This window comes from Peromyscus leucopus, chromosome 2 (assembly GCF_004664715.2).
Source record: "Peromyscus leucopus breed LL Stock chromosome 2, UCI_PerLeu_2.1, whole genome shotgun sequence".
Classification (NCBI taxonomy): domain Eukaryota; kingdom Metazoa; phylum Chordata; class Mammalia; order Rodentia; family Cricetidae; genus Peromyscus; species Peromyscus leucopus.
The window spans coordinates 122,616,742-122,629,012 of record NC_051064.1 but is presented as its reverse complement, the minus strand read 5'-3'; the positions used below and the strand labels follow the sequence as shown (position 1 = coordinate 122,629,012).

General features: G+C 50.9%; 1 protein-coding gene across 3 annotated transcripts in view; it reads right to left on the bottom strand.

Moving 5' to 3' along the window:
- Rims3 (regulating synaptic membrane exocytosis 3) overlaps positions 1–12,271 on the bottom strand; it is a 37,651-nt gene continuing 25,380 nt past the window's right edge. For all 3 annotated transcript variants that reach the window (XM_028886426.2, XM_028886427.2, XM_037202906.1), the window contains exons 4-8: positions 8,624–8,765; positions 4,833–4,942; positions 2,954–3,055; positions 2,579–2,718; positions 1–716 (exon numbers count right to left, since the gene is read on the bottom strand). In XM_028886426.2, coding sequence (XP_028742259.1) covers positions 498–716; positions 2,579–2,718; positions 2,954–3,055; positions 4,833–4,942; positions 8,624–8,765 — 713 coding nt within the window. In that variant the 3' untranslated portion in view covers positions 1–497. The remainder of the gene's footprint in view (positions 717–2,578; positions 2,719–2,953; positions 3,056–4,832; positions 4,943–8,623; positions 8,766–12,271) is intronic.

The window sequence follows — 12,271 nt, the reverse complement described above, 5'->3', positions numbered from 1 at the left end:
GTCGGCTGCAATGGATGCTACATTCCTCAAAAAAGAGCAGCAATGCTGGGAGAGGAAGGAAACAAAAGACAGGACAGGAAACCAAGTGGAGACCAGAGACAAGAACCAGGCTGTGACTAAGCAGGGCCCACCAGTGGCCACATGCCCTACTTCCACCCCTGGAGACTCCAGGGACGAGATGTGTCCACGTGATGTTCCTTTGGATTCTTTCCAGCAAGATACAGAGGTGTGGACTGCAGTCCATGTGGTCACCAGGACTGACTGTACCCAGACAAATGGACAGATATAATGTGGTCACACACACACACATACACACACACACAGACACACAAACACACACTACAGTCTCCACTGCCAGCTGGGACGAGCCCAGCGGCCAACAGGCATGCAGCAGGGCGAGGGGTCCAGAAAGACATGGAGACTATGTACAGGGGGCGGGGTGGCCAGCAGGCTCCCTTCCCCCTCCAGCCCCTGGCCTCTTGTCCTCAGGGAGGTCCTTAGGAGCACGAGGGAGAGGGGCTGGTGGCACTCTCCAAAGAGGACTGGGACAGGCGCCTGGTAAGGGATCCGAGTGTGGAGTCAGCCACAGAGGATGTGGGGAAGAGTTTGTACCAGCCCGTGACAGCGGCACTTAGGTCCAACTCGTCCAGCATGATCTGGGCCATACCCATGAAGCACTTGTGGTCCATACGGCCGTAGTCTCCCCAGACGATCACCTGGCAGAAGGAAGGGGAAGGGGGAGGCACTGAACCTCCAGGACTGGGCAGCGGGCCCAGGACCTACCAGCTTCCCGCGGGCACAGATGGGAGAGTCGGAATTAAAAAACAATACGGGCCTGTGCTTTCTGAGCACCTGGGACATGGCAGACTGTATCCTATGGGGGCCATGCACCATCTCAACTGTTGTAAGAAGTACTCTTCCCCTCTGTGGCTCAGGGGGTTAACTAACCAACACAATGCCCCACAGTGATCTGGGATTAGATCCTGGGTGCATCTGGTTCCAGACCTCCTCCCAGCAACCCCAGGCAGCAGCTCTCTCCACAAAGGAACAGACGTGTTCAGGGCCTGGGTCATAGCTGCAGCCCTGCTGCTGGCTGCTGGCTGCTGTGGGCCTGAATAAGCCCCTTGCCCTGACTGTCTCCATCTGGAATTCGAGGAGGAAGAGATTGGCTCAATGAGTTTTCAAACATTTTTAAAAAACAGACATCTGATACTGGGCCTCTGCCCCAGAATCCCAGAGTTCTGCAGCACTTGGGTTTGTAACCCCATGGGCCCTTACGACAGAACCCCATCACAGCTCAGAGGAACAGCCTGCTATGAGATGGACAAGCTGGAGGATTAAAAACATCAGAGGTGGATTCCTGAAAGGGGATTATGGGATTCGAGGCTCTTCCTCGGCTTTCCAAGTGCCCGGAGGTGAGCAGCTGTCTCCACAGCCCCAACGGGCAGTGGACTTGAATCTCCAGACCTCACCCAGAATAATCTTTTCTCCTTTAAAATGAATCTTGGGTGTTGGTTACAAATAAGCAAGCCAGGCTTCAGGCAAGGCAAGTCACCACCACTTTTAACTTGGTGAGTGTCTGCCTATGTGCAAACTCTTAAACGTTTTTAAAAATATTTTATGTGCACGCATAAACATGAGTCAAGGTTCCCACAGGGGCCAGAGGCACTGGGACCTCCTGGAGCTGGAGCTAGAGGCAGTTGTGAGTCACCCCAACATCTGTGACAGGAACTGTCTTCTACAATAGTGGTGCATGCTCTTAACCTCTGGGCCATCTCTTCTCCGCACATCCTAACCACAATGAGTGTCAGGCAGGGACTGAGCCCAGAAAGTCAGGGAGGCCCCTGTGAACTCAGGTTCATCTACTGAAGGGGCGCAATGAGGCAACACCCCACCCTCAGGCTCATCAGGAAAAGCCACTGATACACTGTTTCGTTCTCAAGGAGCTGGCTGGCCCGAGAGTCACCCAGACTTGGGCTCAGTTCTGCTCATCACTCAGCTGAGCAGGCCCTTCATCTTTCTGAGACCCCGCCTCCTCATTTGCAAAATGGGGAAACCACACCTCCTTCCCAGGATCACCTCTGAGGAAGACATAAATCGTTCCAGAAAGTGCCTAGCAACACCCAGCACCCAGTGAGGGACAAGGCACAGGTAGGAAAGGTAGGAAAATGGAGACGGCCAGCGAATAAAGCCTGGTTCTCCTGCCCAGCTGGGAGAACGGGGAGCTATTTCACTATCGCTCAAAACCCTATGAATTGTTGGGGAACAGAAGCATGGGCTGTGAAATTAAAACACAGAGGGGAACAGGAAGAGGGAGGGAAGGAAGTGGGGGGAGAAAGAAAAAAGGGGACTGGCGAGACGGCCCCGCAGGTGAAGTGCTTTACACAGAAGCTGAAGGACCTCAGTTCAATCCCCGGAAGCCACGTCAAGGCGAAGGAGAACTGACTCCACACTACATGTGTGCCTCCCAAATGCACGTGCACCCACCCCCTACCATGATAAAGAAGAGGCGATGTAAACGAGTGCACCTGGTTCAATGCTTGACCTGAACTTGAGTGTCTACCCTGTAAACACTGACCTGCAGAACCTTGCCTTGGGGCCCCTCGTCAAAGAGCAGAGCCTGCTGGTACAACGGATCACAAGTCTTCTTGGCCACCTTCGTTTTTTTCTTGGCTACACATGCCCCGTTCTCCAGCAGGTAAGCCTTGATATAGGTGGCTGAAAATGAAGGCGCTTGGTTGGGAGAGATGCCATAGCCTGCCCCCACCCTCCAGGTGGTTCTGGTGGGGGGTGGGATGAGCTGGCCCAGCTTGCTCACCAACCTTCCATCCAGGCAAGGTGTGGATCACTGTCCACAGCACTGCTTTAGGGCACTGGTGAGCTGAGGACTTGCTTACTAGTACCCCATCCCTGCCAAGACCCTTCCTCACGTCCCCCAGCTGCTCAGCCTCACCTGGGAGGGATTTGGAGCCTGGTTTGGGGGTTAGGCCCCGAGCTTCAATCACTTCCACCTCCAACTGGCCGCTCCGGTCCATGATGGCAATGTGCACGTCTCCTGTAAGGGAAAAGAACGGAAGTCCAGGTGAAGTCAGATGGGGCAGGCTGGAAGATGAACCGGAGACCACCACCCTGCAGGGGATGCTGCGGGGTCCCTGGAAAGGGACTGTGACAGAGCAAGCTGCACATGTTGAAACTGCTCTCAAGAGATCACTTCAAAGGGACTAAGAAACACTGTGATAGGCTGTGGGGGAATGACCCTCAAGGGACACATGCTCAGGTCATAACTAAGGGCTACCAATGTCTGGTAGACTAGGGGCTTCTGCTTTGCTACACAGAACAGGCAAGTCTGGGAGGCAGGGCCTACACAGCAGCCCTCAGCCAGTCTCTTTATTATATGTCAGACAGATACCAAGAGAGTATCCACGCGAAGAGACGCTAAGCTATGAGCCTGCCCAGGACATCTTTGACCCTGGACAAAGGGAGTAGGGCAGGTCCCCATCACCTGTGTGCTGAAAGCCAAGAGCTCATAACTTACTCCAAAAAGGTATGGGCTTCAGTCATGCTGACTTTCAGGAGTTCTTAGCTTTGCTCATTGTGGGGGAGCTAAGTTTAGAACTACATAGTAGTTGTTTGGAACACTCTTCAAATGGGTGTAGAATTATAAACTTGATCTCCACCCCCCAAAAGAAAATTAAATGAGTTAGAAAAATTAAACATCATCGTCATCATGTTATTATTGGCATTTATATACTTTGGGGGCAGGAATTCACCACATTCAGAGACACCTTGAAATGTATCCTCCTCCCTCCAGTGATTCCCGACCTTGGCAAGGAGACCAATGGGTCTCAATCTATCACAACATGCCTAACCGGGAATGTACACTTGTCTTTCCTGGTTTGGAACACAAGGGGGCACCACACACAAAATATTCTAGGTTCTGATGGGTCAGTAAAGATTATGGAAGTGGCTGGCACTTATTGGTGTGTGTAGGGATAAGGGATTGGGATAATGAGCAGGCTCCAATACCAACCAAAATCTCAGAATTAAACAAATCCAATACCCAGGGCCAGAAGAGAGTGGACCTTGACTCTGAGGGTCTTGTGGACCCCTCTTCCAAGGAAGGAAGGATAGTGCCACATACAGAGTCCTAAACTGGCACAAAATCCCAGCTCCACTGTCTGCATTCACTTCCCTCTTCTGCTGTGAGGGTCAAAGGTCAAGAACCATCAGGATGAGGTTGAGTAGAGACATCTGGATCAGGCAAAGCTCAGGCCAGACTGATGGGGAAGCCTGCCTGAACATGGGGAGGGGGAGGCTTGAGAGCGGCTAAGAGGACCCGATGTGGGCTTTGAGAAGAGCTTCCTAGCTGCCAGAAAGAGATGAGAAAATTACTAAAGGTCCCTCGGTGCCAGACACTGTTGGGAGTAACAAGTCCAATTAGGCACAGTTCCTAAGGAGAACACTAAAATGCTTTATAGAAAGCATCTAGCAGGAGCTCAGAAAGGGTGGTGAGGCTGGAGAACTAAAGCAGGAATTACTGATTCCATTTTCCCGATGAGGAAACCGAGGCTCAGAGAAGGGTCGTGACTTACTTGTCCAAGGTCAGAGAAGGTAAATCAACAGAAGCCAACAGTGTCTACACAGCAGGAGAGAGTGACCGTGGGGGGGGGGGGACAGGGCGGCGTAGGGGCAGTCTGGAGAAACAGCTGCTGAACACTGAGGAGAGGAAGGCTGGGACCCCGGCCCCTCCTGCTGCCTGCCCTACCGTGCACAGGCCCCCACTGCTGTGCCCTCCCCCCTCCCCCCGCCCCTGTCCTTCTTCCAAGACTTACCCATGGGGGGTGTGGCCAATGTTTGTCGCCCCACAATCTGGGCTGGTCCCAGGCCATCCAGAAAATCACTGAACTGGCTTTCAGCTCCAAGCCGTGTGGGGAAAATAAACCTGCAGAAGGAAACAGAGGGCACGTGAGGGTAGCAGGGGGGTGAGCGGTGGGGATGGATGCAGAGGCCTGCATCCGGGGAGCTGTGCCTCCGTTTCTCGCCTGTATACTGTGACTAGATTACTCTAACTGGGAGTGAACACCTGTTCATTTCTGCACGTTGAAGAAAAATACTTCAGGCTTCGTGTTTTAGACAGTCCCACTGTGTACTTCTGGCTAACCGAGAATTCACTATGTAGCCCAGGCTGGCCCCAGATTCACGACAATCCTCCTGGCTTAGCCTCCCAAGTGGGTAACAAGCAGGTCCCACAGTATCTGGCATGGAAAACAATACTTTAATATTATTAAAGAGACTAATGAAGATATTTAAGGCATTAGATCCTTATTTTTATTATTTATTTCTTGAGACAAAGACTTGTGTATCGCAAGCTGGCTTCAGACTCATGATGTAGCCAAGGTTTGGCCTGGAATTCCTGATCATCATACCTCTGCCTTCTGGGATTACAGGCATGTACCAGTATACCCAGTTTATGGAGTGCTAGGGACAGACCCCAGAGCTTCATGATTGCTGGACGGACATGCTACCAACTGAGCTGCATCCCAGCCCAAGCCCCGAGATTTCTGAAGTGATCATTAGAGGGCAGGGCATCCTCATGAGAGCATGCCAAAGTCAAGAATGAGAAACAAGTTAGAGGGACTCTTACTGCCTGGAATAAGTTCCAAGAGCTGAGGTTTGATTTTTTTTTTTTAACCAGAAATTTAAAATCCAAATCAATAAGGTGAGGTGGTTCTCAAAACGGCAGCTGAGACCAAAATAACCTAACGATGAGGTTGAGATGAATGGCAGGTGATTGTGGGTGGTCCGTGACTGGAGGGGAGGGGGGCTGGAAATAGTAACAAGACAAACTGACAGTGATTGAAAGCGGGCCAGCCGCCAGCAGCGCATCGAACGTTCCACGTGCCTTACATCATTAATCCTTACAACCGGGCTGTGTGGTAGGAACCATTATTGAATTTCACAGATGAAACAGACGTTTCCAAGAGGTAAGAGACTGGCCTTGTCTGCAAGAGGGTGACACCTGGCTCACCGGGGGATGGTGTGGGGGAAACAGTCTAGACACATGAGGTACAACAAATGGCAATGAACTTGGCTTCTGCCTCTGCGGCTGCCATCATGTCCTCAGCCCCAGATGTTCTGGGTACGGCCAACAGGGACAGCTTGCTCGGGGGCCACAGTGAACTCGAATATGCAGATCTTTTAGTGGCAGCCATGAGATCTTTTAGGGGGTCAGAGAGGAATCCCTGTTGGGCAGTTTGGAGTAGGGGCTCCAGTGGTTAGTGATGGGGGAGCAATAGGTCTGTGGGACAGAACCTGCATTCTCTTACAAGGCTCATCTTCCACCCTTAGGAAGAGGCTTCAAGGCATCCACTTTTATTAATCGTGATCAACAATAGCCTAGCGTCATTCTTTTTTGTATTAGGGTAGGTACATATGTACTCTTTGTATATGTGTGTGTTTTCAAGAGCCAGAGGTCATCATTGGGTGTCTTCCTCAATCATTTTCTATCTTATTGGTTTAGACAATCTTTCACTGAACCTGGAGTTTGTAGATTTGGAGAGACTGGCTGTTAGCAAGTGCTAGGGATCCTCCTGTCTCTGTCTCTGCAATAATGGGGTTATAGGCATGTGTACATCCAGCCTTTTTACATGGGTGCTGGAGCCCCCCATTGGGTTCTCATACATGTACAGCAAGCATTTCACTGACTGAGCCATCTCCCTCTCGTTTCTTGGCCTTCCTCCTCCTCCTCCTCCTCTCTCCACCCACCCCTCTCTCATTGACACAATGCCTCTTATAGTCCAGGCCGGTTTGGAACTCACAATGTAGTTAAGTCTCTGACCTTAAACTCTTGGTCCTGACCCCACTTCTCAAGTGCTGGATTTATAGGTGTGCACCACCCCACCCAGCCCTGGTGTCACATTCTTATGACAATGAGACCTCAGAAGAAAAAAAGAGAGGTAGATTTGGGGCTGGAGAGATGGCTCAGAGGTTAAGAGCACCGACTGCTCTTCCAGAGGTCCTGAGTTCAATTCCCAGCAACCACATGGTAGCTCACAACCATCTGTAATGAGATCTGGCACCCTCTTCTGTATACATAATAAATAAGTAAATCTTTAAAGAAAAAAAAAAAAAGATGTAGATTCAAAGTCTCAGAACTGGGGCTCATGGGGTGTGTATGTGACTGGTATACGGTGTGGAGATTATGAATAAAGGTTATGGAATCAAGTGACCTTAGTGTAAACAATGGCCTGTGTCTTAAGAATTGTGCTTGTGGGTAAAGAGCCTCTGCCACTTAGTAGCTTCGGTTCCCTCGTTGTACATGGAGACATGATGGTTTCCAAATTCACTCAGGTTGGGCACAAGTGTTAAATGATCATAGCACATGGCTTTGAGAGAGGGGGTCACTAGCCTAAGGTACCCATCAATGCTCCGTACAAGGCAGGAGGTAGTAAATGCTAACGGCTACTTGTTTCCATGTTAGAAGGTACAGTTGGCCACCTGTATCTACGGGTCTTGCATCTGTGGATTCAAGCAACCACAGATTGAAAGTATGAAGAAAAGGGTTGTCTGTACTGAGCACAGATTTTTTTTTTATCATTATTCCTTAAACAATACAGTCTAGGCTGGGAATTGGGACGTACACCTATAATACCAGTGCTTAGGAGGCTGAGGCAGGAAGATTCTGAATTGAAGGCCAGCCTGAGCTTTATAGTGAGACCTATATAACAAGTATCACTATTGCATTTCGCTTTGGCTGGGTGTTACAGGTGATCAAAAGAGGACCCGATCACACAGGAGGATGGGTACAGCGAGTATGGGGACACCATACCAGTCAGTGTACTGAAGGGATTCAAGAAGCTGTGGGTTTTAGATCCATGGGAGGTCTTGGAACCAGTCCCACAGGGATGCCAAAGGTTCCCTGTACAGGAGTAAGGACAGTCACTGAATACTAAATAAGCCACAGGATCCTGAGACTGAAAATTATAGGGCCTTGATGAAAGAGAAACAGAAAAATCTACCAACTCCGATTCAGAACAGATCTGGAGGGTATCTAAGCAGTGACTGTCAAATGCTCGCTCCAACTCACATGCAAAAAGAAACGGGCTGCCAACACCAAGGCCCACTGCTGACCTATGCCGTCCTGAAAGAACCCTGCTACACAGGCTACACCTGTGTCTTCTAGTTCTTTCTCTAATGCTGCTTTTGACCCACTACAGCGATCTTACTTCCTGCCTATGAGTCACAAGGTAAGATGTGACTGTTCTAAAAACATGGATCTAGTCCAATTTTCTTCCTTAATCTCCAAGCAAGGTGATTTATAAAGATTTCACACAACTAAGCCATGAAAATGAGTCTAGGCTTAAAAGGAATTTAGGGTCACATTTTCCTTTCTGCTCATCTCCTCTGGAGCAGGGTCTAAGGTGGGAGATGGGAGGCAGGAAACCCAAGTCCCCTCCTGAAATAAAAGAACCAATGATGCGCTCCAGGTCCTCTGAGGTGTTCTGTTGGGAGCCATGGGAAGACCTGGGCCCAGGGACCAGACAGCTGGAGAGGGGAAGGGGAAGCCGGGGCAGGGAGGTATGCAGACATCTTGGCTGGAAACCAAATTGGCAGGTGCACGCACGTGCCCTCGGAGCTGTTGCTGTTGGTGCTCCCGTCGGTGGACTCCCGGCTGCCCTGGCGCGTGACCCGGCTCCGCATCTCCACCGCAATGCCAGTCTCCGTGCTCCGGCGGATGTTGCTGCGCAGCTTCTTAGTGGCCCCTTCTGGGGTCCCCAACCCAAGAAGAGAGAGGGAACAAGGTCAAAACATGGCGTAGGCTTCTCGAAGAGTGCTACCAAAGTGCTGCTCTGGACAGAGAAGCAGGCGGGCATCTGCCGAGGCTGGGACACCACTGAGCTGAGCCCCCGGCCCAGCGCAGGGTAATGATACAGAGAAAGCTGCCCAGAGACGTGCTGCGTGCCCCCAGAGAAATGTAGCTGTCCTGCAGCCGAGAGGCCCTCCCCCTCCACTGGGTTCTCTTGACTCTGCCTTCCCGTTCTGTTCAGCCTCAGCCCCCAAACTTAAGAGCTGCTCCTTCTTCTCACTTCTGGAGAGTTTGTCTGTTCTGGGATTTCCAGATTTACTTTCCCTCTTTTGGATTCCTACCAGACCCCAAACCCACCTCTCTGCTGCCCTAGAAAAGCCCCCATTGGAAGCCTGACCATTGGAAATTGGCCTTCTCAAGGTAACGTCTAAGAAGGAGAGCATCACAACCGTCAAGCTGGACCTTGGAAGGCAAGACTGCAGGTGGATGGGGCGGCCAGCCTAACCTGACCAAGTTGGAGTTGAGAAGGTCCACAGCAGAGTCCGTCCCCTGTCTCCACACCTTCTGTGCAGGGGCCCCCAGCCCCCTCCTCAGCCCTGCAGGAAACACAGGGCACTTTCCCTCTCTGAGTAGCACGCCAGCCTGCCTGGGTTTCCATGGCAACCTCCTTAGCATTGCAGTGTGGTCCCTCCAGACAGCTCTCCTCCTGGGCGGGGGTGGGGAGGGGAGACAGGCTGGGGTTTTGCAGGGACTCCCCTGCTAAAGCTTGATTGCTGAGCAACTTGATGGGGAGGAAAGTGGCACTCAGACAGAGTCGGCACCAAAGGGGCCATTTGCTGCCACCAGTTACAGGCCCAAGAAAAGGGTTAGTTGAGTGGCCTGCAAGGGTGCCTAGGGCAGGGTAACAGCACATTTATCCCTGAAGGCAGCCAACTGTAGGCTGGGGAGAGGATGTTCACGTCCACAGCTTGGGAAAAGGAGGCCTCTATTCTTCCTATTTTGCCCCACTTACCCTTCAGGAAGTCCCCACTGGATGAGAGAAGGTCAGGAGGGCAAACACCAGCAGATAAGGTGGTGGAGGGGAGGTGATGGGAACAGGGGCAACATACAGAAAGATGTGTTCTCTAGACTCAGCGCAAGCTATCAGCATAGCTAGCATATCTGGGAATCACTGACACTGACACACACACGTACACACACACACACACACACACACGCACACACGTACACACACACGTACACATGCACACACACAGAGTCATTTTAGTTCAGGCATATTTCTCTTACACATGCATAAGACAGACACACAGGAGTGCTGACTATCACATATATGAATACAATAACCTCATGTAAGATACCGTGTGTCTGTCTATACAAAGTCACACAGGCCCTCCGGGTCTTACATGGACACAGTGTACACTGTCAAACAGGTTTTATATATATATATAATCTTTAATACCTAGAATTGAGCCCATCTACTCACCACACATAATGATGTCCACCCACACATGGTATATGACCTACCATGGGACTCTCTCTGTCCCTGGCTCCTAAATGCCTCATCCCCTCTAACCCAGTTAGAAGACAGATGGCTGTGGGGGGGTGGGGTGGGACTGAAAGTCACCCTGCCTCCCCCTCACATCCTCACCCCCTCAACACACGCTCTTTTAGAGCCTGGGAAAGCTCTGGCCCATTTGGAAGTGAAATTACCTTCTTAGATAAGATTTGCCCAACCCAGTGTGAGCGTCCGTGAGTGGGAAATGTGCAGAATCCTGAAAGGTCAGAGATACTTCTCCAGGCCCTTCCACCATTTCACAGATGAAGAGTCCAGGGTTCTGATACCAAAGAGCTGGCTAGCCACCAGGCCCTCAGACTCCCTGCCTGACATGACACTTCCCCTTCTCGATGTTTCCTCTCTTGGAGGTGTGACTCAGCAGAGATTAAACTCCTGTGTATTCAGTGCTGGGAGAAAGGTCGTGCAAACTCAAGAGAGAAATCCCCCCACTGGCTTTGTTCCTGCCCAGCCTCGGCCCCTGCTGACCCAGGGAATAACTTTATGGTGTTTCTCTCTAGAGAACTGACTGGTCCATGTGGTTGCAATAAATTCACTGTTCCTTGGAGAAAGATTCCAGGAGCCATTCTATCTGTCCTGTCACATACAAAAGAGGAGCCGTCATGGCCTGCAGCAATACTCTCTGTGCCTCAGGAGGGAAGGGCTCTGTCCTTGGTACTGGACATTTAGAAGTCTACTTCTACCAAGCATGACCCCCTGGCAGGCTCAGCTTAATTAATGCCAGGCCAGATTTTACTTAGGTCCTAGGACCCCAAAACTCTGACCTCACCCTTCATTGCTCCTACAATTTAGAGAACTGATAGATCTCAAAGGAAGTTGGGAGAGAGCATTGTTAGCTCCATTTTACAGAAGAGGAAACTGAGTCCCGACCAGAAAGTGACTTTTTGGCAGTTCCATGGAGATCTACGACGCCAGAACAGGCCCTCTAAAGCACAGGGTGAGATCTGGGAGGTCTGCAATAGGGCAAAATGATGACAAACTGGAGGAGTGCAGACAGGCAGGGGACTAGAGGGAGGATGATGTACGGACTAGACATTGCACTATGTGAACTGGGGCAAAGGAACCAAGAAGATCAAGGTGTGGATGAACTAGGAGGGTGGGGTTCTTGGGGAAAAAAAAAGAAAAAGAGCTCCAAGGGCTAGGCCCAGGAAAGGAATTCTTCCTGACTCCCCACAGCCCAGCCCTACAGGGAATCAAGTCATTCCACTCGGGGCAACAGGGGCACCCTTCTGGGATCTTTTCTCAGCAGCAATCCCTGGTGAGTTGACCACATACTACTTGCCTGTAGTCCCAGAGTCTCCCAGCCAGGATGATGCTCCAAGCTGAGGCACTGGCATACTCAAAGCTTGCATGCATACATGCACGCATGCACGCACACATGCACACAATTAAAAATAAAAATAAATCTTTTTAAAATATCAACACTTTGCTGAGTGTCTCCCATGTGCCATTCACGAGAGGCTGGGTACCTTTGCACATCTATCATTTAATCCCTGGATAGATCTATAAAGCATATATTTTGTCTTCAACAAACAGCGGGCTCAGAGAAGGGAAGCAGCTTGCCTGAACTGTCCAGCTAGTAAATGTTGGGGTGTGGCTGCAAAGGCCAGCCTGAGGTCATTCCCCAGGGAAGTGCCTTCTCCTCAGGCTCTGGAAGTCTCGTAGATAAATGAGTACATCAGACTGGATGACCTCGAGGGCCCTTCCTGCTATGACATTCAGTGATTAGATGATTCACAGGGACCTGCACTTGGAAAGGCATCTGGGCAATTCCCCTGGCCCCAGACCTTGGGCCTTTAGACATGCCCTTACACACCACAAAGACAAGGCATCCAGAGGCCCCAGCATCGTGTCTCTCCCCAAGGTAGCAGGTCTTCCTGGCATCTGCTCCC